The 23,969-nt window shown below is 45.2% G+C and overlaps 9 protein-coding genes and 1 non-coding gene across 10 annotated transcripts; 5 read left to right on the forward strand and 5 right to left on the reverse strand.

Moving 5' to 3' along the window:
• Positions 1 to 864: 864 nt before the first annotated feature.
• Positions 865 to 947, forward strand: VTP01DRAFT_t41. The gene has a single exon. It is a non-coding gene; the product is annotated as a tRNA-Leu (tRNA).
• A 1,361-nt stretch (positions 948 to 2,308) lies between these two features.
• On the reverse strand, positions 2,309 to 3,112 carry VTP01DRAFT_9110 (uncharacterized protein; the record flags this gene model as incomplete). The annotated part of the gene is made up of 5 exons (XM_069388307.1): positions 2,309 to 2,337; positions 2,401 to 2,494; positions 2,561 to 2,653; positions 2,718 to 2,835; positions 2,916 to 3,112. The coding sequence occupies 5 exons, from the start codon at positions 3,110 to 3,112 to the stop codon at positions 2,309 to 2,311; spliced, it is 531 nt and encodes a 176-aa protein (XP_069240616.1).
• Positions 3,113 to 3,327: 215 nt separating this feature from the next.
• Positions 3,328 to 5,422, reverse strand: VTP01DRAFT_9111 (uncharacterized protein; the record flags this gene model as incomplete). The annotated part of the gene is made up of 7 exons (XM_069388308.1): positions 3,328 to 3,750; positions 3,816 to 4,052; positions 4,123 to 4,348; positions 4,419 to 4,702; positions 4,769 to 4,972; positions 5,112 to 5,188; positions 5,245 to 5,422. 7 exons carry the CDS (start codon positions 5,420 to 5,422, stop codon positions 3,328 to 3,330), a joined length of 1,629 nt encoding a protein of 542 aa, XP_069240617.1.
• A 732-nt stretch (positions 5,423 to 6,154) lies between these two features.
• On the reverse strand, positions 6,155 to 7,678 carry VTP01DRAFT_9112 (uncharacterized protein; the record flags this gene model as incomplete). The annotated part of the gene is made up of 3 exons (XM_069388309.1): positions 6,155 to 6,275; positions 6,445 to 7,001; positions 7,055 to 7,678. The coding sequence occupies 3 exons, from the start codon at positions 7,676 to 7,678 to the stop codon at positions 6,155 to 6,157; spliced, it is 1,302 nt and encodes a 433-aa protein (XP_069240618.1).
• Positions 7,679 to 9,143: 1,465 nt separating this feature from the next.
• On the forward strand, positions 9,144 to 11,312 carry VTP01DRAFT_9113 (uncharacterized protein; the record flags this gene model as incomplete). The annotated part of the gene is made up of 9 exons (XM_069388310.1): positions 9,144 to 9,302; positions 9,361 to 9,445; positions 9,513 to 9,580; positions 9,638 to 9,729; positions 9,799 to 9,832; positions 9,902 to 10,213; positions 10,279 to 10,341; positions 10,406 to 10,827; positions 10,889 to 11,312. 9 exons carry the CDS (start codon positions 9,144 to 9,146, stop codon positions 11,310 to 11,312), a joined length of 1,659 nt encoding a protein of 552 aa, XP_069240619.1.
• Positions 11,313 to 11,906: 594 nt separating this feature from the next.
• Positions 11,907 to 13,467, reverse strand: VTP01DRAFT_9114 (uncharacterized protein; the record flags this gene model as incomplete). Its single annotated transcript, XM_069388311.1, has 7 exons — positions 11,907 to 12,074; positions 12,148 to 12,297; positions 12,361 to 12,420; positions 12,477 to 12,611; positions 12,665 to 12,751; positions 12,823 to 13,292; positions 13,350 to 13,467. The coding sequence occupies 7 exons, from the start codon at positions 13,465 to 13,467 to the stop codon at positions 11,907 to 11,909; spliced, it is 1,188 nt and encodes a 395-aa protein (XP_069240620.1).
• A 1,411-nt stretch (positions 13,468 to 14,878) lies between these two features.
• On the forward strand, positions 14,879 to 16,604 carry VTP01DRAFT_9115 (uncharacterized protein; the record flags this gene model as incomplete). Its single annotated transcript, XM_069388312.1, has 4 exons — positions 14,879 to 15,164; positions 15,223 to 15,379; positions 15,444 to 15,967; positions 16,039 to 16,604. 4 exons carry the CDS (start codon positions 14,879 to 14,881, stop codon positions 16,602 to 16,604), a joined length of 1,533 nt encoding a protein of 510 aa, XP_069240621.1.
• A 232-nt stretch (positions 16,605 to 16,836) lies between these two features.
• VTP01DRAFT_9116 (uncharacterized protein) lies at positions 16,837 to 20,239 on the forward strand (the record flags this gene model as incomplete). The annotated part of the gene is made up of 12 exons (XM_069388313.1): positions 16,837 to 17,093; positions 17,156 to 17,231; positions 17,295 to 17,371; positions 17,429 to 17,580; positions 17,636 to 17,744; positions 17,804 to 17,963; positions 18,055 to 18,334; positions 18,537 to 18,783; positions 18,920 to 19,191; positions 19,299 to 19,604; positions 19,695 to 20,022; positions 20,089 to 20,239. 12 exons carry the CDS (start codon positions 16,837 to 16,839, stop codon positions 20,237 to 20,239), a joined length of 2,415 nt encoding a protein of 804 aa, XP_069240622.1.
• Positions 20,240 to 20,396: 157 nt separating this feature from the next.
• On the forward strand, positions 20,397 to 20,761 carry VTP01DRAFT_9117 (uncharacterized protein; the record flags this gene model as incomplete). The annotated part of the gene is made up of 3 exons (XM_069388314.1): positions 20,397 to 20,405; positions 20,473 to 20,547; positions 20,615 to 20,761. 3 exons carry the CDS (start codon positions 20,397 to 20,399, stop codon positions 20,759 to 20,761), a joined length of 231 nt encoding a protein of 76 aa, XP_069240623.1.
• A 748-nt stretch (positions 20,762 to 21,509) lies between these two features.
• On the reverse strand, positions 21,510 to 22,637 carry VTP01DRAFT_9118 (uncharacterized protein; the record flags this gene model as incomplete). Its single annotated transcript, XM_069388315.1, has 2 exons — positions 21,510 to 21,955; positions 22,022 to 22,637. The coding sequence occupies 2 exons, from the start codon at positions 22,635 to 22,637 to the stop codon at positions 21,510 to 21,512; spliced, it is 1,062 nt and encodes a 353-aa protein (XP_069240624.1).
• Positions 22,638 to 23,969: the final 1,332 nt, after the last annotated feature.

Consider the following 23,969-nt stretch of genomic DNA (forward strand, 5'->3'; position numbering starts at 1 on the left):
CTAAAGTTGCAATGTCTACGAAGTCTGCCGGATCATGGCCCTCCTGTTGCCAATGATACTCCACTAGACCGCGTCCAAATCACAGTAACTTGGCACTATCCTCTGCAGGGCAGCCGATCGTGATAGAGTTTTTGCTCTTACGTTTCCTCGATCTCTCATAGTTATTATCAGGTTTCTTTGATTGCAAATATCCACTGCACTGACTTACAGGGCGCCCACCGGATGACAATGACTAAGAAGGTGCTAAAGGCTCTGCTATTTTACTGTTCGTTTCCAGGCATGTATCCTGATCACTCGACGTGCTTCTCACTCTTGGATACAGTATATTTCCATTTGTTATACTTCTCCAAAGAGGAAAGCCCGTAGATCGTCCGTAACGACTGGATGGAAGGATTTTGCGCGGCAAATGATAGCTAGATCAGCGGAGGCAGCCGTTTCAAAATCGCAAGATGCGATGCATAGCATGTAATTACAAACGGCTGTAAGATGTAAAAGGTTCCTGTAAGCAACAAGCGTGTACTTGGCAAAATCACATCCTTGCAAATGGACATGGAAAGCTGTTAATGGAGGGTATGATCCAGACAAAAGTCTAGCAGGAGCTGAGTTAGAATCTTAGTTTGTATATGCTTACTTGCATACTTAAAAACAGCAAAAAGCTTCTTATATTCAAGAGGTACATTTGGTGTTATACAAAAGGGAGGCTTTGTAGCAGTATATACAATATATTTATGCCAGAAAAAAAACAAATATTACTCGTTATTGCCGTGGAAACGCGGTAATATATACCCTGGTCACGTGATCTAATCAGAATTTTCTTTTCAAGTACGTGATACAATGTAATTTGAGAAAAACGAAACAAGCATCGGTAACATGGCCGAGTTGGTCTAAGGCGCCAGACTCAAGTTCTGGTCTCGCAAGAGGCGTGAGTTCGAATCTCACTGTTACCAACAGATCTTCCGAGCGCTCCTTTTGAGTTTTTCGCTGAAATTGTGTTTTTGAACAATTTTGTTTGCAAATTTTGAGTACACTTCAAGGTGCAATGCTGTTGCGAAGTTGCCGTAACGCTATCTTTTTTTTTGGCGCTTACAATGCTTTACAGCAATAGAAACCCATGAGGATGTAGTAAAAACTAAAATTGCTGTTTATTGTATTTATTCTACTTGGTATTTACGGCCTTTACAACAGCATAGATTAAAAATGATGTCGTATCCTCCATTACTTCTGATAACCATCACTGGTCGCACCCACGTACATGATTCCCGATATATCACTCTAGTCATTACGATTCAGTACAAAGGACCTCCGTCTATGGTGACACTACCTAGAGTGGGATCAGTACTATTAGATTGCGTATGGCAGACTCGGAGTCCAAGTATAAATATTGACTACCGTAGCAATTGTAATAAAAGTCTGATTTCACTTTGCTATTACCTTTTCCAGCTATTTTTATCAGTTAAAACTCATTATTGCATAGCCATAGCTAATAAGCACCGGCTTTTAAGCTTAGTATGCGATCGTCAATTCTTGTTAAGATGGTACTCGTTGTTACTAGCTGAAATCATTGATTCTCTTTCGATGAATAACGGGTACCTATGAAAAACAACCACCAGCTAAGCGTTCCAAAATGGATGCCTTGCTAACACTCTGCAAAAGCGTGTTTACTTCTTCTGCGTTTTATGCAACACACAGGAAAGTAGCAAAGAGATGCAGCATTGCATATTGCATAATTTACCAATGACTACTTTCTATTCCGTCCACTAACTAGCCATATTTCCGTGTATACGATCTTGGTTACTACAGTACGCATCATTACGACGAACTACAAAAGACTTTGATTAATGTACGCCAGCATTGCCTAGAGTGGGATACTTTTATAGATTACATTTGATCCCCTCTATAGAGTTCAAATAGAAACATGGAAGATCACGGAATACGAGAGCAGTATCCATCGCTGCATTTGATGGGTTCATAAGCAAAAGTAACCAACAATATGTATATCATCTCCTTTTTTCCCCGAATCCTCAATGTATGAGGATAACAATCTCAAGTCATATTGCACGTCATTACAAGTCTAAGCCTCAGTGCTGCAAAATATTGTTTCTTTATACTCGTACTTTGCAAATAAAGAAGAAGAAACCAGGGATTTCTCCATGTTATTATGGCTAGCTTCATGTCCGTAGATGTATAGCGAGTCAATTTTGATGAGGTTAGCATGTTGTAGCAAGCCAATGAATTTTGTACATGATTTGGGCAACACAGTGTATACAGGTCCATGATTCTATGTTGAATCATCATCTTGTTCTCGCTTTCATTTAGCAATTTTGATTTGAAAAGTACCTAAATAGTGTTGCAGTGTGAGTAACAAACTCGTAAATAAAAAAGGGACATTTCTGCTTTTACATTGTGGAAGGTTTGATGTTTCTGCGACTACCACACTCGGCACGCCTAAATTCGCGAGTGCACCGCGAACAATGCCGCAAGGAAACCAAACATACTAAGGTGCAGCAGTTGTCAGCTCGGCTGTATAAAAGAACAAATAGAGAAATGGGCATTGACTAACCGGAGTCGCCTTCTTTGCTGAGTCTGCGCCTCCAATATCTGTTGACATGCGCATAAACCATCGAAAGCTATTGTCTTGGAGCACATAGACACCCTTTAACATACAAGAATGGTAAGCCTATCGTCGGAAGGAAAGTATATGGATGATTTTTTCTTACTCTGTGGTTCGTTTTCAAGTTATCAATTTGCTTTTTAAACATAATAGACCAAAGATCCTTGCAAATAAATTTCACGACATCCAAGGTATCCGCGAACCGAGGACGATCCTTTGTAAATCTATATTTCTTGAGCGGTTACTATCTGTACCTAGAAAGCCACAGCGCACAAGGGAGGATATAATCACTGGCTCGCTCTACCTTTCAACTAGTCGTTGTCCTACCGCAAACCCCAGACTATCGAGCTTGTAAAACATGGCTTCGCTGTCGGCGGATTCAGCGGCCGTCGTCCGGCAAATGGTGTCCACCATCTCTATAAGCAGTAAATCCATACATGTCTCGCTAACTTGAAGCTGCTGTGCCGGTGATGTTGCATTGTCTGCACCAAATGTTGACATTGTATGATGAACGACTAGTATTCAAAACGCGAAGCTCAAGGCAGCAGGAAAAAGGAACGGACTTTGTCCGCAGATACTGTACGACTCTAGTTGGAAATGAACAGAACGTCCATTACGAGACTTAAAAAGGACCAAGAATATAAATAAATACTTTATCGTAAGATACAGTAGATAGAGATGCTGAATGGAGGACTATAGTCATTCTCTTTTAGAGATTAGATTTTTCTATTAGGGATCAGCGACGAAGGCAGCTTCTCTGGCAGATCGGCGCCGTGCTCGACGGCCTTGACAAGATGCATAGCAACGCTAAATTCGTCGATATCCATGTAGCCATCTCCATCCCAGTCGGCTAAACGCCAGATCTGCGCCAACGTCTCGTTGGGCAATCCACTCTCCATCAGCACAGGCTTAATATTGGCGCCAGGCACAAGTCCATCGCGAGGGTGGAGTGAATGGAACATGGGAGTGTAGCTTGCCTTGTCGACAGCAGAGAATGACCAAAAGTTGGGTGGCAATCCACCGTTTGTGTTTCCTTGAGGTTGCATGATATCGTCGAAGGGGTTGCGCTGGTTCTCGGCGAGTTCTGGGTTGCCCATTGGGAACCGAGACATGAGTTTTGGTAGATCGACAGCAAGCGCCTAGAAACGATTGTTCTTTTCAGCAAAAAGATTATCATTAATTCTCGACTCAAATCTAAACGTACCTCGTCGACTTTTTCCAAAAGATCTTCCTTGAGAGACTTGAACTTGTCAATGTCATACAGCGAAAGATTCTGTCTAAACTTTTCAGGATTTGGAAAGTCGCCTGCAGGCAAATGGTGGCGCTGCTGAATCTTCAAAAACTCTTGATCTAGGTTTTTTAGCAATGCTTCTCTCTTTTTCTTCTTGCCAAACATGGAGGGCATTTCCTTCTTTAAATGGCCAATGATCAGAGAATGTACCTATATATTCAACATAAAAACGCATGATTAGCAAATTTTTGCCTCCGTTGATGATTAACATCGATCTTACCCTCGCAAGACGAGCTCTCTTGACAATCTCGTTAATTTTACGGATAGCAGCGTTGCGGCGCAATTCTTTCAAGTCGCGCAAAAGATCCTTTGATTCTGCTTCGATCAGGTCTCTGCAATCTTCAAAGCAGTTTGGGGGTTTCTCGGTCCAGAATGAACTGAGATAGACACGCATTACTTCTGGCGTTTGGACAACTTTGCCTAGTGACCACATCATAGCACCGTACCTAATGAATGTAAAGACGAGTCAACCACTTTTTCCCCGTTTCGAAGAGAACAAACTATTGATAGACATACACTCTCATGAGTTGCTGCTGACTGACCATATCACTCTTGTTCAATACAACTCGGATTTTCTCTTCTTGTCCGCGAAGACTGTGGATAGCCATCTTGAACTCGTTTGAAATATCCAGCTTGTGAGAATCAAATAACAGTAAAATGAGATCAGATCGCTGAGAGAACCACTCGATGACTTGGGTGAAGTCATAGCCACGCTCTATACGTTGCTTGTCGCCAGCTAGGATACCGGGTGTATCGATAATAGTCATGTTTTCGAGTACGGGCGATGGCGTTTGTGAGACCTAGAATCGATAATGTAAACAAGAGTTGTGCATAAAAGGTATTCGATTGATATGGCGGGGCGTTACCTGGAATCTCGACAAGAATGCTTGACCGAATCGATTCAAGCCACGGAACGGCAGGTCTTGATTGACGGCTGCAGCATTGCCAGGTATGACCCGATCCTCGTTACCGTACATGACGGCAACAAATTTATCAGTGGTAGGTTCCACACCAATGTGTTCGCCAGGATAGCGTTTGTCAAGGAGGTACCGAATAAATGTTGTTTTACCCTGCGATTTTCGGATTATAAGCAATATTGTCTTTGCGTTCTCTCTCTCTCATATCTCCTCCTTTGTTTCTCTGTTTTCTTCCCCGTCTCTCTATCCGCTCTCTCTCCATCTCTTTTAACAGGCATCCAATTTGACGTACCGTGGAATACTGTCCAATCAGTAAAACTATGGGCTTTGCTTCAATATCCGAGTCTGTGAGCGGCGCAGAGTGGAAGCCTAACCAGAGCATTAGATCGCTCTTTACATACATTGCCGCAATGGCACAACCTCACCTTCAAAATTGTAGGTCACTTCGAGCGGCTTGATTTTTGTCTTGTAAATCTTTTTGACACCCTCAATAATTTGCGCATACTCGTCCTCGCCCCAGTTCTGCGTTGATGAGTTGGCTGTGGGCCCTATAGGTCTACTGTCGCTAGGGCTACCGTTTCGTTTAGATAACTTTAGAGACATTGGAGGTTAGCCGCAGGAAAAAACACGCGAACCCGCATAAGGCAGCGGTGTGCAAGAACTTCCTGCAGTCTGGGCAGCTCCGCTCCGCCTTCTTTTTGTGCTTCAACCCCCAACCCCCCTGGTGCGTGCAAGGAGCCGGTTTGGGATAACCAACGATGGATGGTATGTTCTCTGTTGCCTAGCAACCGAATTTCGAGCCTAGTTGCTCAGTTACATATTCCCACTCTAGACAATGAATAATAACGAGGAACAACTTCTCTCTCTCCCTCTGATGCAACAGGGTTTCCATTAATGGTAAGTGCAAGCTTTCAAGATGCGTCACACATCCAAAAAAAGGATCTACCCGCTAGGTGATGACTAGCTGGCTTCGTGCCATCATTGAATTTCACGAAACTCAACTAACTCTCAGCTACACATCTAAGCTTCTTTCACGCGATTTCCATTTATAATACAATTATACTTATTCACTCTAACTGCAGTAAACTTCTTGACTCGAGATATCAATCAAGAACAAAGAATGGTCTCTATCTTGAAATTCGGGCTTTAACATACAGCTAGTATTAGGTATGACGCGGATGCATGCGTGTCTTCGCACGCGTTTGCGTGTTTATATATACACAGTGCGCGCCGCCCAGAAGGGCAGTATTAGGCATTGGGGACCACCGAGTAGCAGCAAATCGAATTACGAGCAGAAAAAAATATGAGGTTCGTGTAACGTCGCACAACGAAAGGTTAATGCCCTTGCTCGTACAAAAAGTTTGCAACTTCCAGATAGAACTCTACAGAGTCAAACTTGGTCTTGTCTGCACTCGTATACAATTCAAGCGCGGGTAGGTTAGCACGCCAGCGTGGCCTATATGTACATATTGCCATGTTAGTACACAGATGTTCATTGTTCCAAATTGTCTAAAACTTGCGGTATTTTGGATGTTAAAGAATGCGACTTGCTACAAGACGTAAAGTATATATATATATTCATAAAGGTGATATTCCCGCAAGTCTTCCCAGAGTTAGCAACTTACTTTTGTCCATTCAATTCCCAGTGATTGGCTTCGACTGTTTTTACATATTTGCCCCATTTGGCGCTTTCGACCGATACAATGCCGTCATTATCCCCTTCCTTTTCCTTGACAACTTGCCAGGGCAAACCCAGGACAGACCACAGTGGAATCTCTACAGACGCGCCGTAAGAGTAGTAAGCGACGTTTGGGTCATCTCGAGTGTTTGGATTGAAATAGTTTTTACAATAGTCGGTAGTTAGGTTGGCGTAAGCGGGTGTATCGAGTAATCGGATGATCTTTTGAACAATGGGATCCAGGAGATGTATGGGCAATTTGGCGAGATCTCTCAGGGGAGTGGAGGGAGGAGGGCTGCCAGTTGCAGCGGCTGCTGCCTGGGCCTTGTCGTGTGCTTGCTTTGCAGCGTCGTGAATAGCGTCTGCCATGCCAACACCAACGTGATCTCTGAACCAGTCCATGACCGGCGAGCCGCGGTGGGGGGTCGAGACGGTCGTGAGTGATTGAACGCGGTAAGGACGATCGTGAATGTGGGAAAGTAAATGTCGACAGTCAAGGCCACCCTGTTGACCGAAATTAGGCATATTTGTCTCACGTTCATTTTTCTGCACTTTACCATTGAATGTGCGACAAAATTGACATCCTTGCCAGCCAGAATGGATTTCGAAATAGCGTGGAGTTCCCGGGCACGCTCCCAAACACTTCCAGTGCGCGGCACCCTGGTGACAATCACCTTGGCACCAAGCTTTGCCAGGGCGTCCTCGATACCGCCCCAGTAGTGTACCTGCAGCGCAGGGAAAGCCTCCGGGCCCCACTTGTCGAAACCATACAACCCATGGCAGAGAACGATGGGGGCACGTGGCGGTCTGTACTGTGGGGTGACGGGCATGTCCAGTCCAGAAACGTCGATATTTTTCCGCTTGGCGGTGGTTGTCGCGGGTACATTGGAAGCAGCAGTGGCGGTAGCGTTAGCGTGAGAAACGGAGGATGGAGAAGAAGAAAAGTACTCGGCGACGGCCATTGTATCGAAAAGCGGGTCATTGTTACTGTTTCGTCGCTGCAGCGTTCGTGGGTATAGGGCCCGGTGGTGCCTTCGTGGACCTTTCCCGCTAGAGGAGTGATCGCGGAGGAGTTTCCGGGGAGTTTGCAGGATGATAGCGGTTATGAAGGAGAGGCTGGTAGCTTGCGAAAACGATTGGCGTATGTGATTAATAAGTACAGATATCGAAACAGAAACCATTTGCTGAGTGAAAGGAGAAGAAGAATGAAGAAGAAAAAGAACCGTCTGATTTTAGCAGCATTAACTTGCTTGTAAGTCATTGTCCTACGATAGAAACTCCGACTGCATATGCCAAAAATCGTCTCTAGGAATTTGGGGACTGCCAGAGCATCCGCCTGGGGTCGTCGTGTTTCAACTTGTTTCTGATTGGACTCTCAAAACGTCACCCCGCAACGTGGTTCCAAGCAACTATGCCCAATGCTTGGCCCCATCCATCTCACTACCAGTCATGCTGCCACCTATATTCATGTAATACAAGTAATCTAAAATCGCTCGTCGCCCAAAGGAAAGCTTGATGGTTTGGCAAGCATTGTTGTGAACATGTTAGCACGCACTTTGAAGGACGTTGATGGGTTTCCTGAAACAGTGTTGCCAAGGCAACCTACTACGGCGATCTAACTTCCTATTTCTTCTCTTAACTTACTATCTGCTTTCTGTCTATGCTGCAAAAGATTCCGTCATGATCATCAAGCTGTTCTCTTCTTTTGTTATTTTCTGACGATCTCAAACTAAAAGTATCAAGATCATATAACATCATGTCAGTGCACTTGTTAATCACGGGGTTGCATGAATTTGTCATACTAACCCAGCCAGCTCGTTGTCTTGCCAACAATTATCCGTTACGTATGATACAAGTTTGGTTGAAAATATGACTTAGATTACAAGTTGTGTGAAAGATTATTTACGAGTTGATTTCCAACGTATACAGCTGCATATATCTTTTGACTAAATGCCTTGCTCTCACGTGCATTGCTATATCCTGCTATTGACCATTTGCGGATGTCTCCATCCAGTGCATATAAATATGCAATCAGATCGTGGACCGTGCGAACTGTTGTTACCGTTACTACATGAGCTGACGGTGCGACTCATCAAATGCATTCGTGCAGAAACCCACTTGTCAGGAGAAACAGGCAGCAACCTTATCCAGTCAATGATAGCATTTACTTACATTGGCTTGTCATTTCTTTAGGCTGTTCTTGATGATTAAGCATGCAATCATCGCAACGTAGGTCATAAATTAGTGGTAATCAAGGTACACAGCTGATTCAAATCTATTGTCAGCGAATATTTCCCGCAATCGAGCCTCCTCACTGCAATTCCGACATTTCGTATGCTGCCCCTACATATTGTATACTATACAGCAAACTGTTTGAAAACACACAGACAGAGAGAATAATATCAGGGACCTGAGTGTGACAAACTTTTTATGAGCGATGGGATCTGACTGCTGCCTGCGGGCTCAGCTGGATTGGATAATTAATAAGGGTATAGGCACCAACAGATGATTTGTTTGCTATACCTTTTGAAGCGGAGCTGCATGCATGAGTTTTTCCACGATGGAGCTGTCTTGCCTTTCGAAAAAGCCACTATATATTGTTTCTTTTCCGTCCTCTCTTTTTCTTCTACTATACTACTCGAATTTATGAATCACGACGCTGACGATAAGATCGGCAAGACGGTGACCTTACCGATAAACGATCTAGAAGAGATTGAAGCGGTGTCGAAAAGCGAGGATCAGCATGTCGAGCAAGAAGTCCAAGACGATACACACCACTTGAAGCGAGGCTTGAAAGCACGCCATGTAGGAAAATACACACAATGTACGATGTATTAAAGTCAGTTACTTAGCAGTTTTATAGTTGACAATGATCTCGCTGGGTGGAACCATCGGTACTGGTCTTTTCTTGGCAAGTGGTGCCAGTATTAGCACGGCTGGTCCCGGAGGTGAGAACCTGTTTATATACTTTTAGTGCGTCGTTTTCGTGGTCGTATTGATTCCGGATGCCATTAGGTGCACTTATCGCATACTCGTTGATCGGTATCATGGTCTTCTTTATGATGGAATCCCTCGGAGAAATGGTAGGCGATCAAGCTGCTATGCTTGGCATGCGCATGTACTGATATGCTTGTAACTAGGCAACCTTTTTACCCATCTCTGGCAGTTTTAACAACTACGCTGGTCGTTTCATTGACCCTGCAATCGGTTTTGCACTTGGCTGGAACTACTGGTAAGTATATCCGCAACATCCATCTTGGGTTGTATACTTTTGCTGACACGAAGAAAAATATTCTGACAGGTATAACTGGGCTGTCACGTTAGCTGTCGAGTTGGTAAGTGTTTATGTGATGTTCCGCATTCGGTTACACAATATGTTGACACATGACGTTATATATGCACAGACTGCGAGTTCCATGGTCATGAGTTACTGGTTACCCAATGTTCCCGGATACGTCTGGTCGATCGTCTTTTTGATCGTTGTATTGTGTCTCAATCTATTTTCCGTAAAAGGATACGGTGAAGCCGAGTACTGGTTTGCACTTATCAAGGTGCTTACTGTGCTTGCGTTCGTCATCCTCGGTATTCTTGTCGACACCGCCGTGCTGGGCGGCAAGTATTATGGCGTTGAAGTATTCAATTACGGCGGTGTGCAAGGTCTCGGTGTACTCAGCACATTCTTGACCGCTGGTTTCTCTTTCCAAGGCACGGAACTTGTAAGTAGTCCTTGCTGTTTTGATATCTGTGGATAATCATCATTTACATTTTTTCTTTGCATCAGGTCGGTGTGGCTGCTGGTGAGAGCGAGAATCCGCACAAGACAGTTCCACGTGCAATCAAGCAGGTAAATAACCAAGTGTGGTGATAATGGAAGTAAGAAGCATCCGTGCTAATATCTAAGTAAATAGGTCTTTTGGCGTATCGTGCTATTCTACATTCTGTCCTTGCTCATGATCGGTCTTATTATTCCATACAATGACCCGCTTCTGCTCAAAAACGATGTTAGCGACATTTCAGTATCGCCATTCACTCTTGTTTTCCAGAAAGCAGGCATCACTCCTGCTGCGCACGTTATGAACGCTGTCATTCTCACCACGGTCTTATCTGCAGCCAACTCGGGTCTGTATGCTTCCAGCCGAACATTGTATGACCTTGCAGTCGAGGGCAAGGCCCCGCGCGTATTCAAACGCATGACGCGACATGGCATTCCTATCTACTGCGTACTTATCACCGCCGCCGTCGGTATGCTTGCATTCCTCACTTCCTTGTTCGGCAACGGTGTCGTGTACAATTGGTTGCTAAATATCTCTGGTGTCTCTGGTTTCATTGCGTAAGTTTTTTGGTGGATCATTTCTGACATGAAAAGCTAAATGTTTGTTGGGGGATAACAGATGGATTGGTATCTCTATTTCGCACTTCCGTTTCCGAAGAGCATTTGTTGCTCAAGGTTATTCGCTGGATCTACTGCCATTCAAAGCAAGACTTTTCCCTGTCGGTCCTATCTTTGCGTTCGTCATTTGTCTGTTCGTATTGGTAGGCCAGGGCTACGACTCGTGGATGGCCGATCCTGTATCTCCATCCGATATTATTGCATGCTACATTGGTATACCCATTGTGATCATTTTCTATGCGGGTTACAAGATTGTGAAGCGATCCAAGGTGATACCCCTCATGGAAGTCGATTTGGACACCGGGCGTGAAGAGTTCGTTGTCGAAGACAGTGCATCTACCAGCATCAAGATGCACGACCCAAGGACTTGGGTCCAAATGAAATCCTTGCGTCAACGTCTTGGACGTAACAAGGATACGGCGTAGCACACTAGACAAGGCTGTATAATTTATAGTTTTATGTATCTTGTCCCCTTTAATCCTTTCGCCCTCTCTTTTCTTCTTTATCACTGCATAACATCCCGAACTTTATATATTTCGCATCTATATTGCATTTAATTCCTCCTCCACCTTCTATAAAGTAGTTGTCTTTCTTTTTTTTTTGTCAAAGACAATCCTGCTATTGTTGTTCCATATGCACCGTTGCAGTTTGAAGGTCGTCGTAATCAATTTTAGCATGTTATTATTATTATTATTGAAGACTGATAAAGCTCCTCAGATAGATTTACAAAAACGTACAAGGCTATGGGCAAATGATCCTGATCTGTTCTCGATAAAACTTGGAAGATTTGCCCGGTTGAGAGCGCCTATTTCCGTCTAATCTGTCAGCTACCAACAAGTATTGGTATTATATCCACGTTGGTATCTCCCAATTATCTAGATCAGTTCCTGACTCGGCGATGAGACTTCAACGGGAGCTTGGCGGGCATAAGCGAATCCTTGGGGTCCATTCCAAACTCGATAGAACACTGCGGGTATAATGGAGGAAATATGCCGTGCGTACCCGATCCAAAATTGTAACTATGACCATCGATGAGTCAAAAACCGAGAAGCCTTTGCTTTCCATCGATTCGGATAGGTCACGATCGTATTGACAGGATTAGAGTTGCCATGATGTTGCGGTCCTCCTCGCTGTTGATCGAGAAGAGGATCCTCTTGCTCTGTCTTGCGTATACGTGGCAGCGTGGACTGGGATGATAAGAGAAGAATCATAAGATACCATGTAGGTTTACCCAAAATATTGTTAAGCAATTTGACTTACATTTTCGCGGATACGACGGAGCATCTGCTTTGAACTCCAGGTTACACGGTACACCTTGGCAAACTCTTCCGAAACGATAGGAAGTATGTTGGATGTCCCGTCTGCTTGGCCTGATTCTTTGAGCTGCCTCATCCTCGATAGCACATTCACCTTTTGGAACATCGCACGCTAAGTTATTTGCAAAGAACATGACGCATTGTTGTCAAAACTTACTATCGTCATGTGAAGAATAGCTAAGCTTCTATCAACGTTGGTATTGTCAATTTTCGGTATCTGGAAATATTATGGTTATTAAAGGATACATATCTAAGAGCGGGATATTTGGTTACCTGACATTTGTCTGCCTGTCGGCAAAGGTGGTCTTGTATTAAGCGGATATTATCAAAGTATCGGATATATTTGTTTGCTCTTGGAGCCAGAGTCATGTACTTTGCTCTAATTGCGAATCTTTCTGCATGTTTTTGCTGTATTTTGCTGTTAGAGCTCCATATTACGAGATATTTATCTTTGATCATACCTCGTTGCTGATATATACAATGAGTGGTATGCAATTTGGATGCTTTTTCAGCAATGCTTTAATGTTTTCAATGGATAATCCGACACCCTAGCATATTTATCATGAATCTTCTTCCTGCATTGCCATTGTGCCCTGGAGAAAGAGAGCGAGATTATTACCTCGATGACAAGGCTTTCACGACGATTCCGAAATCCTGTCAGCATTTTGTCCAGTGTATCGAGAATAAGCTGACTTTGTGCTTCGTAGCCTGCGACGGTGTCTTCCTCCTGCTCATTCCTGCGCTGCGGCAACGTCTCGCCCGCGTGATACGACGATGCCCACAGCAATGGATTCTCTGTATCGAAACTGCGCAAAAGGCTACGTATGTGGTCCGTCGACAAGACCGTCGTAATTCCTATCCTATGGGCGAGCAAACTCGCCAAGGTCGATTTACCGCAGCCGGATGTGCCTCCGAGGAGTATACACACTGAATCTTGGCGCTGAACAATATCCCACGCCACTTTCAAGTCGGTCAACGAATTGGTGTAATGGAATGTGGCGAAATATGCTTTAAGCCTCGTCAAAAGTTGTTCGAGTTCGATAGATCGATCGTGCGCGGTGTCTAGCAACGGATCGTGCACTATGCGATCTAGATAATAACCGTCAGATCAGGAACCCACCCCGATTATCCGACATAGAGAGTTACCAAGAATCTGCTGAATGTGTGCATGCTTGACGCCGACAAAGGAGAGAGCCAGTTGGATATGGAATAGTGTGCAAGATCTGACGCTGCCGTCTGCCTGCTTTCGCACCAAAATACGCATAAGGGAGGAGGAGGTAGCGAATTCTGCCCGCCCCGCCGCCGGGAAACAAAATGGCAGCCAACAATGAAATTTTCTGCGAAAAGACCTTTTTTGGGAGAATAAGAGAACGACAAGGAAACAATGGCCAACCCAAAGACTGGTCCTTTTCTACACACATGCTACCGTCTCCTCCTTCCACTGTCAGATGACGCTAACACTGCATCCATTGCTTTGTTTACTTTCAGAAAAAATATTGGGACTCACGCAGTATCGCTGACGAGGTTATGATTTGAATATGCTTGGTACACGAAGAGAACTGCGTCAAACATGAGCGTTTTTGGCCTTCAATAAGACATTTCCTACCACATCTCCATGGACTCAATATCGCGAACGAGCGCGCGCAATCCGTTTTGCCGGGCGATATTCATCCTGTCAGAAAGCAAAGCCATCAAATGTTCTTATCCTGCAGTGATCAAAGTGAGCTGGTTCGCTGTAAAGGGTGGTAAAGGAGATCGATCCAGCTACCGTAGTATAGCACGACTTTTACTTTTCACGCCTGCCAACAATAATAATGCTTGTATGTCACCTCTGGCAATTTTGCATATGCACCTTTACATTGGAAAATCATACATCACAGTTGCTAAATGGGACAATGTCTATTCTCGTGCCATCTTTTCGCCATTTTGTTTGGTAATGATGTGAGATATATGTGTGTGTGCCGTGCACGCGCAAGGGGGACGGCAGTCGCGCAAAGAATTTAACCATATATGGTATTTTTTGTCATCTAGGTGGGTGTGATTCCAATGCCAAACGGGAGAATCTGTATAGATACTCATCGAGTGGTTATACGAAGAAGCAATCTAATTACTATGCCTTTTTACCAAAGTTTTTAAGAAAAGGGACGCTATCTAGTCTAGATTGACGTCGATAATGCACTTACGGCATTGTGGGAAAACGGACAGCCAATGAAAAGTTGCCATATTCATAATAAGGTTTTGCGTTATCGGCCATTCGAAAAAACCATACTATATTGAGAGCGCACGCACCCACAGCGAGTGGTCTACCTAGCGACATTCGACAGCAGCCAGTCGAGCTGGCAACTTGCTTGAAACGAGAGAAAGAGCTGATCCCAAACCAAAGCAGCATCCTCCTTGACGACCCAAACAATCGAATACAAAGAAAAACGAAAGGAGACTCAAAATGAAACGCCGCACACCAATTCGTTGTTTGACAGGTGCGTTCTGTACGAGAACTGCCTTATACTGATAGAACAGGGATGCGAGAACTGCCTTATACTGATAGTAGCATCATCGTTTAGATAGATGCTTTTCTCACGTGAGGACGGTATAAAAACCATGGGGGTCAAGGAGGAATCCTTTTCTTCACCGCTTTTTCAAAGGAGACAAGACATTAATTGATCTCTTTCTTGCAAATGATTCCCGCCACCCGACGATTCCTTGTTACACGTGCTACTACCACTGCTACGCGTGCGCGCCCCGCGCTGCTTGTTCACACCGGCAGCAGCAGCCAATACCGTCGCCTCTACTGCACCACGGCCGCTACAAGCGATATTCCAGAGGAATTAACAGAGCTGCCATACTTCCCTGACGAGCCGCTCCGGCCAAGCATACGAACGCACGTACCTGGACCCGCATCCAAGGCCGTTGTCAAGAGACTCGGACAATATCAAGACACTCGATCCGTGTTCTTCGTTGCAGGTATAAATCGTTGTTTCATCAAGGAAAAGCCGGACTAACTTGAAACTTTAAAATGTAGACTTTGAAAAATCTCGTGGCAATTACATTGTGGACGCTGATGGCAATGTTATGCTTGATGTATTTGCACAAATAGCATCCATCCCTATTGGTTACAACAGTCCAGCCTTTCTGAATCTGGTCAATGATCCTGCGTTTCAAACAGCCCTTGCAAACAGGCAAGTATAATAGGTCACACGGGAAAGTTGCCTTCGTTTCTAATTGGGGAATCCCCAATGGCAGAGCTGCACTCGGTGTGAATCCAACCAAAGACTGGGTCGACTCTGTCGAGCAAGCATTCATGAAAGTCGCACCCAAGGGCATGTCCAACGTGTTCACCGTCATGTGCGGCTCGTGTGCAAACGAGAATGCGTTCAAAACTGCATTCATGTACAAGGCGGCTAAGCAACGTGGTGGTCAGAATGCAGACTTTTCACCCGAAGAGCTCTCGTCGTGCATGAAAAATCAAGCACCAGGATCGCCCGACATGGCCATCCTCAGTTTTACGCGCGGTTTCCATGGCCGCCTCTTTGGATCCCTCACAGCAACCGCCAGCAAGGCTATCCACAAGGTCGATATCCCTGCATTCGATTGGCCGAAGGCACCTTTCCCCCAGCTAAAGTACCCGTTGGAGGAGAACGAGGCATACAATCGCGAGGTAGAGGCCGCGTCTCTCAAGGAGGTCGAAAAGATCATCCAAACCAACAAGAAACCAATCGCGGCTGTCGTCGTGGAGCCTATCCAGTCTGAAGGTGGCGATAACCATGGTAAGTTTCACGATAGTTCCCCAAACCACGTTTCCCCTTTTGGTAACCCCAAACCTCTCCTTATTTTGCAGCCTCACCTGCATTCTTCCGTGAGCTTCAAGCTATTTGTGAACGCAACGACGTGCTGTTCATAGTGGACGAAGTACAAACCGGCGTAGGTGCAACTGGCACCTTCTGGGCACATGAAGCCTGGGACCTGCCGCGTTCACCGGACATGGTCACCTTTTCCAAAAAGTTCCAAGCTGCTGGTTTCTACACTAGTCCCCGCCTGCGACCTGGACAACCTTACCGCCTGTACAACACCTGGATGGGCGACCCGGTACGCGCCATGCAAGCCGCTGCTATCGTCCGTGAGATTGAAGATAAACAACTGCTCAAAAACGTACGGCAAGTCGGTGCATACCTCCAGGCACAGCTCAAGGATATAAATAAGATTCAAAATGTTCGCGGTCAAGGCACATTTGTTGCTTTCGATTTGGAGACTCCTGCAAAGCGCGACCGATTCTTGAATGACATGCGCCAGTTGGGTGTCAACGTAGGCGGATGCGGTGACCAGACTGTCCGCCTGCGACCGATGCTGGTGTTCCAGCGACGACATGCAGATATTCTGCTCGATACTATGCGCGCCGCTCTGTAAAAAAACAAGACAGGTTGGAAAGTATGAACTTGCAATAACCTCCTACCCCTTTTCGAGTATAACATAACTACCTTTACATACCTGGCAAATAAAAGAAAGATGTTTCATGTATGGTCCATCTCCAGATTTCATGCGTCCAGAAATTGTTTGACAGCTGAGGTGGACAAAAAAAGAAACGTGTGCATGTGCAAACATATTTCCTTCTTTTCTTCTTCTCGTTTGTATTAATTAAATGGAATCATCGTCCGAAATACGGCAGCGAAGGAACACAAAGGAAAAGGTAGAAGAGGAGGAGCAGGAGCGAGACACGTCACCGGCACAGAAACAACCTACTATCAGTGCAGAGCAACAACAACGCGACCTGCTGCTCCTATCAGCGCAAACATACGACAGTCTATCCTTTGTCAAAGATGCTTTCATCACGGTAGCGCTCATTGCACTCTCTGTGCCTGTACGGCTTAATGCACTCGACAATCCGTCTGAAGTTGTGTAAGAATGTCAACAATCCTGCATTTTGCGAGCCGCATTGTTGTTAATAGTCCAGAGATCAGATTCGATGAAGTCCATTTTGGGACGTTTGCCAACCAGTACATTCAACGCCGTTTCTTCTTTGACGTGCACCCGCCGGCAAGTGTTTAGAACGCGCGTGTTTACATTCGATTTGTATATATAACTGTTTCCTCTCAACAGCTGGCCAAAATGTTGATTGCATTGGCTGGGTGGATCGCAGGATACAAGGGAGATTTTGATTTTAGTGCGATTGGCAAGTATGTATACAGCAAGAAAAAAAAATCCAATGCAAATGATGCTTACGGCGCTGATAGCAATTATCTGTCAAAAGATGTGCCGTACGTTGCGATGCGATCGCTCGGTGCATGTCTCGGGCTCGCAGTGGTGCCTATGGCCTACCTGACGCTCCGCTTTGGTGGCCACTCAATCGCTGCATCCATGTTTGCTGCATTGGTGGTGTGCTATGGTAATTATTTGCAAAAAAGAAAAAAGTCCCATATCACTTAATAATGATTGTAAAGAAAACAGTCTTGTCACAAACAACCGCTTCATTTTACTCGACGCATACTTGCTTTTCTTTACAGCACTTACAATCATGGCATGGAATGGTTTTCACCGAGAACGCTCAAGGTATACACCAAGAAAATGAATATAGAGGATGGAAAATGTTTGTTGACTCCACTGAGTAGGCCGTTTGGAGCTCGCTGGTGGTTCTGGCTAGCAATGACGGGCGTCGGTCTCGGTTTGACCGTGAGCTGCAAATGGGTCGGTCTATTCACGATTGCAACGATTGGATGTTCGACAGTTTTGGATTTATGGAAGCTGCTCGGTAATCTACATGTATCTCAGGTAATTATATGCTCAATCACATATGAAAAGGAACGGGATTGGAGAAAAGAAACGAAGGAATAGCTAATATTTGCTTTTTGCTTGCTACTAGCACTCCTACGTAAAGCACATTGCTGCACGTGCCTTGTTTTTGATCTGTGTACCTATATCGATATACATTGCTGCATTCTATGCGCATTTTTTGCTGGTACCTTTGTCTGGGGACGGCGATGTCCACATGTCAGCGCAGTTCCAGCACTCGCTCGTCGGACGCAAGATTGACGATAGCCCGGCCGATGTTGCGTATGGCTCACGTATTACAATTCGGCACGTCGCAACGAACGGAGGATATTTGCATTCTCATCTGTCTACTTACCCCGACGGCAGCAAACGTAAGTATGCATATGCCTTTCTGTGTGTCACGATGTCGATGAAGTTAGGGTGGCATGTTACGTTGGGGGGTTCGTCGGGAGAGAAAGAAAGAAAGAAAGAGGGAAAAGAGAAGAACCAAACATCGTTTCTGCATACACAGGAACGGGTTTGTTCGGGTATGGGTTGGACCTTACTTTATTCTAATATGTATGCACCTTTTAGAGCAACAAATCACGCTATACCCATATATGGACGAAAACAACTGGTGGACGATACGCAAGATGAATAGCACACTTGATGCCGAGAACGAACCTGCCGATAAACTCGGTTCTGACAACGAAACATGGTTAGAATGGGTGCGAAACGGTGACATTGTACGACTGGAACATGTTATGACTGCTCCGAGAAAACTGCACAGTCATGATGAAAAGGCGCCCGTCACGGACGCCGAGTATCACAAAGAAGTGAGGTAAGCATTGCGATAAAGAGGAGATATTGACAAAGCACGAGGGATTTTTTTCCTTGGGGGGGGGGAGTTGGTGGGGAAAGATATCGATCCTAAAAGATTAGACTTTTATGCACTGGACCATCTAAATCCTTTTTAGCGCGTATGGATTCCCTGACTATGAAGGAGATGCAAACGATTACTGGAGAGTCGAGATTGAGCAAGATGGACGACAAGACAAGGAATCGAACGGCCGATTGCAAACACTAAAGAGTCGGTTCAAACTTGTGCATCTTTTACAGTCATGCGCCTTGTTTTCACACGAAGTCAAGTTACCAGAATGGGGGTACGGACAGCAGGAAGTCACATGCATTCAGAGCGGGAAGAAGCCAAAAATCTTGTGGATGATTGAGCAATCAGAGAATGATTTATGTAAGTTGCCATTCCAAAAAGAGGAGGGGGGGGAGGGTTTGTCAACGTTTGGTGTGTGTATATGTACACATGTATAAATATAGAGTTATTCATGTAATCTATGGTAGTACCAGAAGGCAGCGATGTGGTGAACTATGAACCAATGTCTTTTTGGGAGAAGTTTGTCGAGCTTCATAGAGTCATGTGGCGGGCAAACAAAGGACTCACGGACTCGCATCCGTTTGAATCGCGCCCTTCTTCGTGGCCAACATTGTTGCACGGAATCTCGCTGTGGGCAAACCACCTCAAGCGCGTTTTCCTTTTAGGCAATCCGGTCGTCTACTGGACAAGCACCGTCGCAGTATTTAACTATTTCATCATCTGGGCGTTCTTCCGCCTCCGAAGCAAGCGGGGTTACCGCGACCATTACAACGGTAAGATCACCCAGTGGATTCGGGTGGGGGTTTGGTTTGAGAAGGCAAAAATTAAGCTTATTCGTGCATATTTATCGTTGTACACTATAGGCCGCCGTGCATTCTTTGAATCGTCAGCCGGGTTCTACGTGGTCGGCTGGTTACTGCATTATTTGCCGTTTTATCTGATGGACCGGCAACTGTTCTCCCATCACTATCTGCCGGCTTTGTACTTTAGCATTCTTGTCCTGTCCACAGGATTGGACCTGGTGTTTACAAGATTTTCTCCGAAATCACGGCTACTCTGCGTCGTTATCTTGGCGACACTCGTCATTTCCGCTTTCCGGATTTATGCTCCCATCACGTATGGAACCCAATGGACGCGTGAGCAATGCCAAGACGCGCAGTGGTTGCCTACATGGACATTTGGATGCGAAATGTAATGTACTCACTTTTAGGGAACATATATGTTGCATGTTAACAGTAGAATGAATATTCACACTAGGTATCCAAGCATAAAGGCAACGGAAGCGCCTGTGTCTTCTGACGACAAGGTTAACAAACTCAAAACAGTCGTAGCTGCCCTGGATGATCTCCAGAATACTGTCACTGTTCAAACTCTCAACATGGAGACCCATATTTTCTCAAACAAGTAAGGCTGTACCTACCAATGGATGTAAATAAAAAGAATAAGAAGAGGAACCTTTCTTTCCCTCCTCGGTGGTGGCGGAGCTGCATTGTGCTTTGAGAAAAAAAAAGTCGACCCAACACACCCCTCTTTTGTTTTTTCAGGAACGCCACACTTGAGCAACAATGGGCAACGTAAGCTGATTGCTTTCTTCTTGTTGACATGACCGTTCGACTGATCTTGGCAATGCAATGCATTCAGGGACAAAAAGCGCAAATGAAGCGTGAGCGTAACGCAAAGCATCAGGCTAAAGCGCCCAACTCACAACTCAAAGTGGTAGGTGCCCAAACGGGTTTGTCACAACCATGGCAGCAGAGTGACGGATTTCTTTCTGCTTCTTTAGAACGAAGCTGCCAAGAATGTGATTTGTGGTGTATGCCGACAACCGTTTCTGTGCACTAGCCGTGAAAAGTTACTGACGGAGCATGCTCAGAACAAGCATAACAAGACAATCAAGGAGTGCTTCCCAAGCAAGTATCACAGCATATAAACTCGAAAGCAGTAGCAGCAGCAGATGTCATCGAGCAAAAAATGCTCGAATGGTACTAACCTTTGCCATTATTGTTAGATTGGGTCGCTCCTCCAGCCAAGTAATAACCGCACCGCCGCCGGCCAGTTGTATACTCATGATATCATTTTTCTCTCTTTTAAGCAGATTCTTATTAAAATTACACTTTAGGCTTACAAGCTCCAGACCTGAAAGGGGAGAGGAAGGAAGGAAAGAGACAGAAGCAATCTTGTCTTCTCTTCATTCCCTCCCCTCCTCCTTATTTCCTTTTTCTTTCTCAATCTTCCAAACGATGGAGGATAGGGAAATGGTTGTTAATGGTTTAACTTGACTTGAGAGTAAGTTGAGAGGGTGACAGGCTGCTAATTGGATGATATAGTGGTTGAAGGAGGTGCACACCGCCGGCAAAATGCTGGCTTGGTTACCCACTGCCGCGCATTTACCTAAACTTTAGAGTCTATATCCACGTTCTTGGTAATGAAACAATTGTTATCTCCATCATTTGTTGCGCTGCCTTTGATTTTGCTCGAGAATGGGAGGAGGGAGGGAAGGAAAACACTTAATAAAAGCATTGATTCTGCAATAAGTAACATTACATGTTTTTGCCTGCGGATTTTTCTTTTCATAATACATTTGTGTGTCTTGTAAAAGTACAGTGTCACAATTGGAGACTATCATCGAAATTCTTTCTTCTTACTCTAACAACAATTTAACTTAAAGATACAATAGTTTAAGCAACCGAGATTGCGGCGACTGCAGCGAGCAAAAGACCAAGTCCGGATGAAACGATAAAGCGTCCAGAGGCGGCATTCTCAGCGTTGGCGTTGGCAGCAGCGACGGATGCGCTAGACGAGGCAGAAGACGAAGCAGAAGCAGCGGCAGGCGACGAGTTGGCGGGCTGGCTGGCACTAGGCGATGCTGTGGTCGTGTTTGCGGATGTGGATGCGTTGCCGTGGGGATCACAGTCGCGAACAAGCTTGAGCTGGAACTTTTCCTGGAGAATAGGGAAGATATCAATGGCGGCGTGGACGGTCTCGTTGTAAAGATCGTGTTGAAGGGACATGCCGCCCTGGGCAGTGTTGGCCCACTCGGAGACATTGCCGGAAATCCAGCTCTGTTGGAAGCCAGAGTTCTCGGTCAATCGCCAGTCAAACGTATCGTGGTCCCAGATAACAGCTATACAGATATCAATAGTTATTACTTCATGGCCTATATTGTTGGTCTCATTCAAGTAGAACTTACGGGTGAAGCCAAGAGCCTTGCAGATATCACGGACGCGATCGTCAATGTTTCCAAAAGGCGGTCTAAAGTACTTTGGCGAGTAACCGGTAGCTTCCTTGATAGCGAGCTCGTTCCATTTGAGCTCGGCAACGACCTGCTCGTTGGTCAGGGTGGTCATGTAGCTGTGCGACCAGCTGTGCATGGCAATTTCGTGGCCGGCTTCGTAGGCACGCTTTGCAAGCTCAGGGTACTGCACGATCTGGGTGCCGACCATGAAGAACGTCACCTTTTGGTTGACCTTGTCGAGGTAATCATACAAGAGTGGGCTGAACTCGGACGGGCCATCGTCGTATGTGACCGACCAGGTGCCCTTGGGGCAGGTATATACGTCTTCGGGACGCAAACATTCGGTGAATGTCCAAACGCAGTTCGGGTCGCCTTGGACGTTGGATGGCTGCACAGGGCCAACGCCAGGCTCGTTCTTGAGAACAGGGGCGTTGGAGATATTGGCATTCTTGATCAGTTCAAGCCATTCCGGTTTCGGCTCTGGCACCTTGTAGCCTTCGGGGAAGCCGGTAAGTGCAGCGTATGCAGGCAATGCAAAGAAAGCAGCAGCAGTAAGGGATTTGACGAGCATTGTGGTGAATTATTATGGAGAGAAGGGGTAATTGGGCGTAGTAGTAGTAGTAAGGAGTGGTGATGTACTTTACAAGTGGATGATGGGTGTGCTTATAAATAAACAAAGGGGATAGAATGAACGAGGCTTGACAAGAAAAAACGAGGTGCGAGCCACCAACTTGTTTCCCTTTTAACATGTCTCTGCCTCAGCGGCATTTTCTTCAATTACTTTTGCTGGTACGTGCAGAACGCGCCTCCTCGTGCAACTCTTGAATTCCAGGAAAAGAAAAAAACTATGTTTGGAGCGGCGTAGTACAGGCGCATTTGTTGCTATGCCTCCTCCTCCTCTTCAATTGCCTCGCTTGCATGCAAAAAAAGAAGAGACCATTGACAAACACTGAATTACATAAAATCACCTCTTGCATACGCTCTCTCTCTCTCTATATTTCACGACAGGGAACCAGAAATGGAGTTGTTTTTACAAAAGGTTTAGGATATTGAAATGGCACGAATTGATAAGTAAAATTTACAGGCCGGCTTTGACAATGGAAAATCAAGATGTCCCTACTGTTCGAGCCTTCTGTCAAGAACCCGTTTCTGCATGGAAAAATTTCCTTTGACGGGCGAAGGTGGAGGTGGTGTAAAAATAGACAAAAAACAACCCGGCAAGGAGAAGATGATGAATTCATCAAGTAAATCGAAGTGCAGGAACTCAAGACCAGTGATGATGATGAGCCCTAATTTAGAGCTTGGAGAGAAAGAGGAAAGTGTTTTATCCTTTCCGCTCTTATCTCCTCCTTTCCCTTCTTTATTGTCTTGGTTCCAAATTACTCAACATGCTCTAGCATTGATGATGTTCCTGCCTGTTGCACTCAAGGTTTTCCTCTTATGTATGGGAGATCATCTTTGCCAAGAATAACAATAAACTATATACACTGGTGATCGTGCATCAGCCATGTGCGCAGCAAGGTTTGTCAATAAAATTGGGATAGGAGATGACGCATGTAAAGAAAAACAAACGCACACCATCGGTCAGCAGAATGCTTCATCATCCATTGGAAAAAATAAACCAAAAATAAATGCAGGCTAGAAGCAAGAGAAAAATGAAGATAATCAGGAAACGCTCTTGTTTAATCAGTGCTCCTGCTGCTGAGCACCAGTCCTCCTGAACTTATCGAGTAAAACCATCAAGTGTTATGTCGGAAGAGAAGAAGGAGGGAGAGCGAGCAGGAGCAGGAGGAGGAGGTCGGCAGTAAAAAACAGTTATGTAACGTGGAACTGAGAAGGGGAGAGAGAGAGAGGAGGAAGAGAGAGAGAGAGAAGAAAAGAAGAGATGTAGGTGGGGGATGGA

This window comes from Rhizomucor pusillus (genome assembly GCF_041956525.1).
Source record: "Rhizomucor pusillus strain CBS 183.67 unplaced genomic scaffold VTP01scaffold_6, whole genome shotgun sequence".
Lineage (NCBI taxonomy): Eukaryota > Fungi > Mucoromycota > Mucoromycetes > Mucorales > Lichtheimiaceae > Rhizomucor > Rhizomucor pusillus.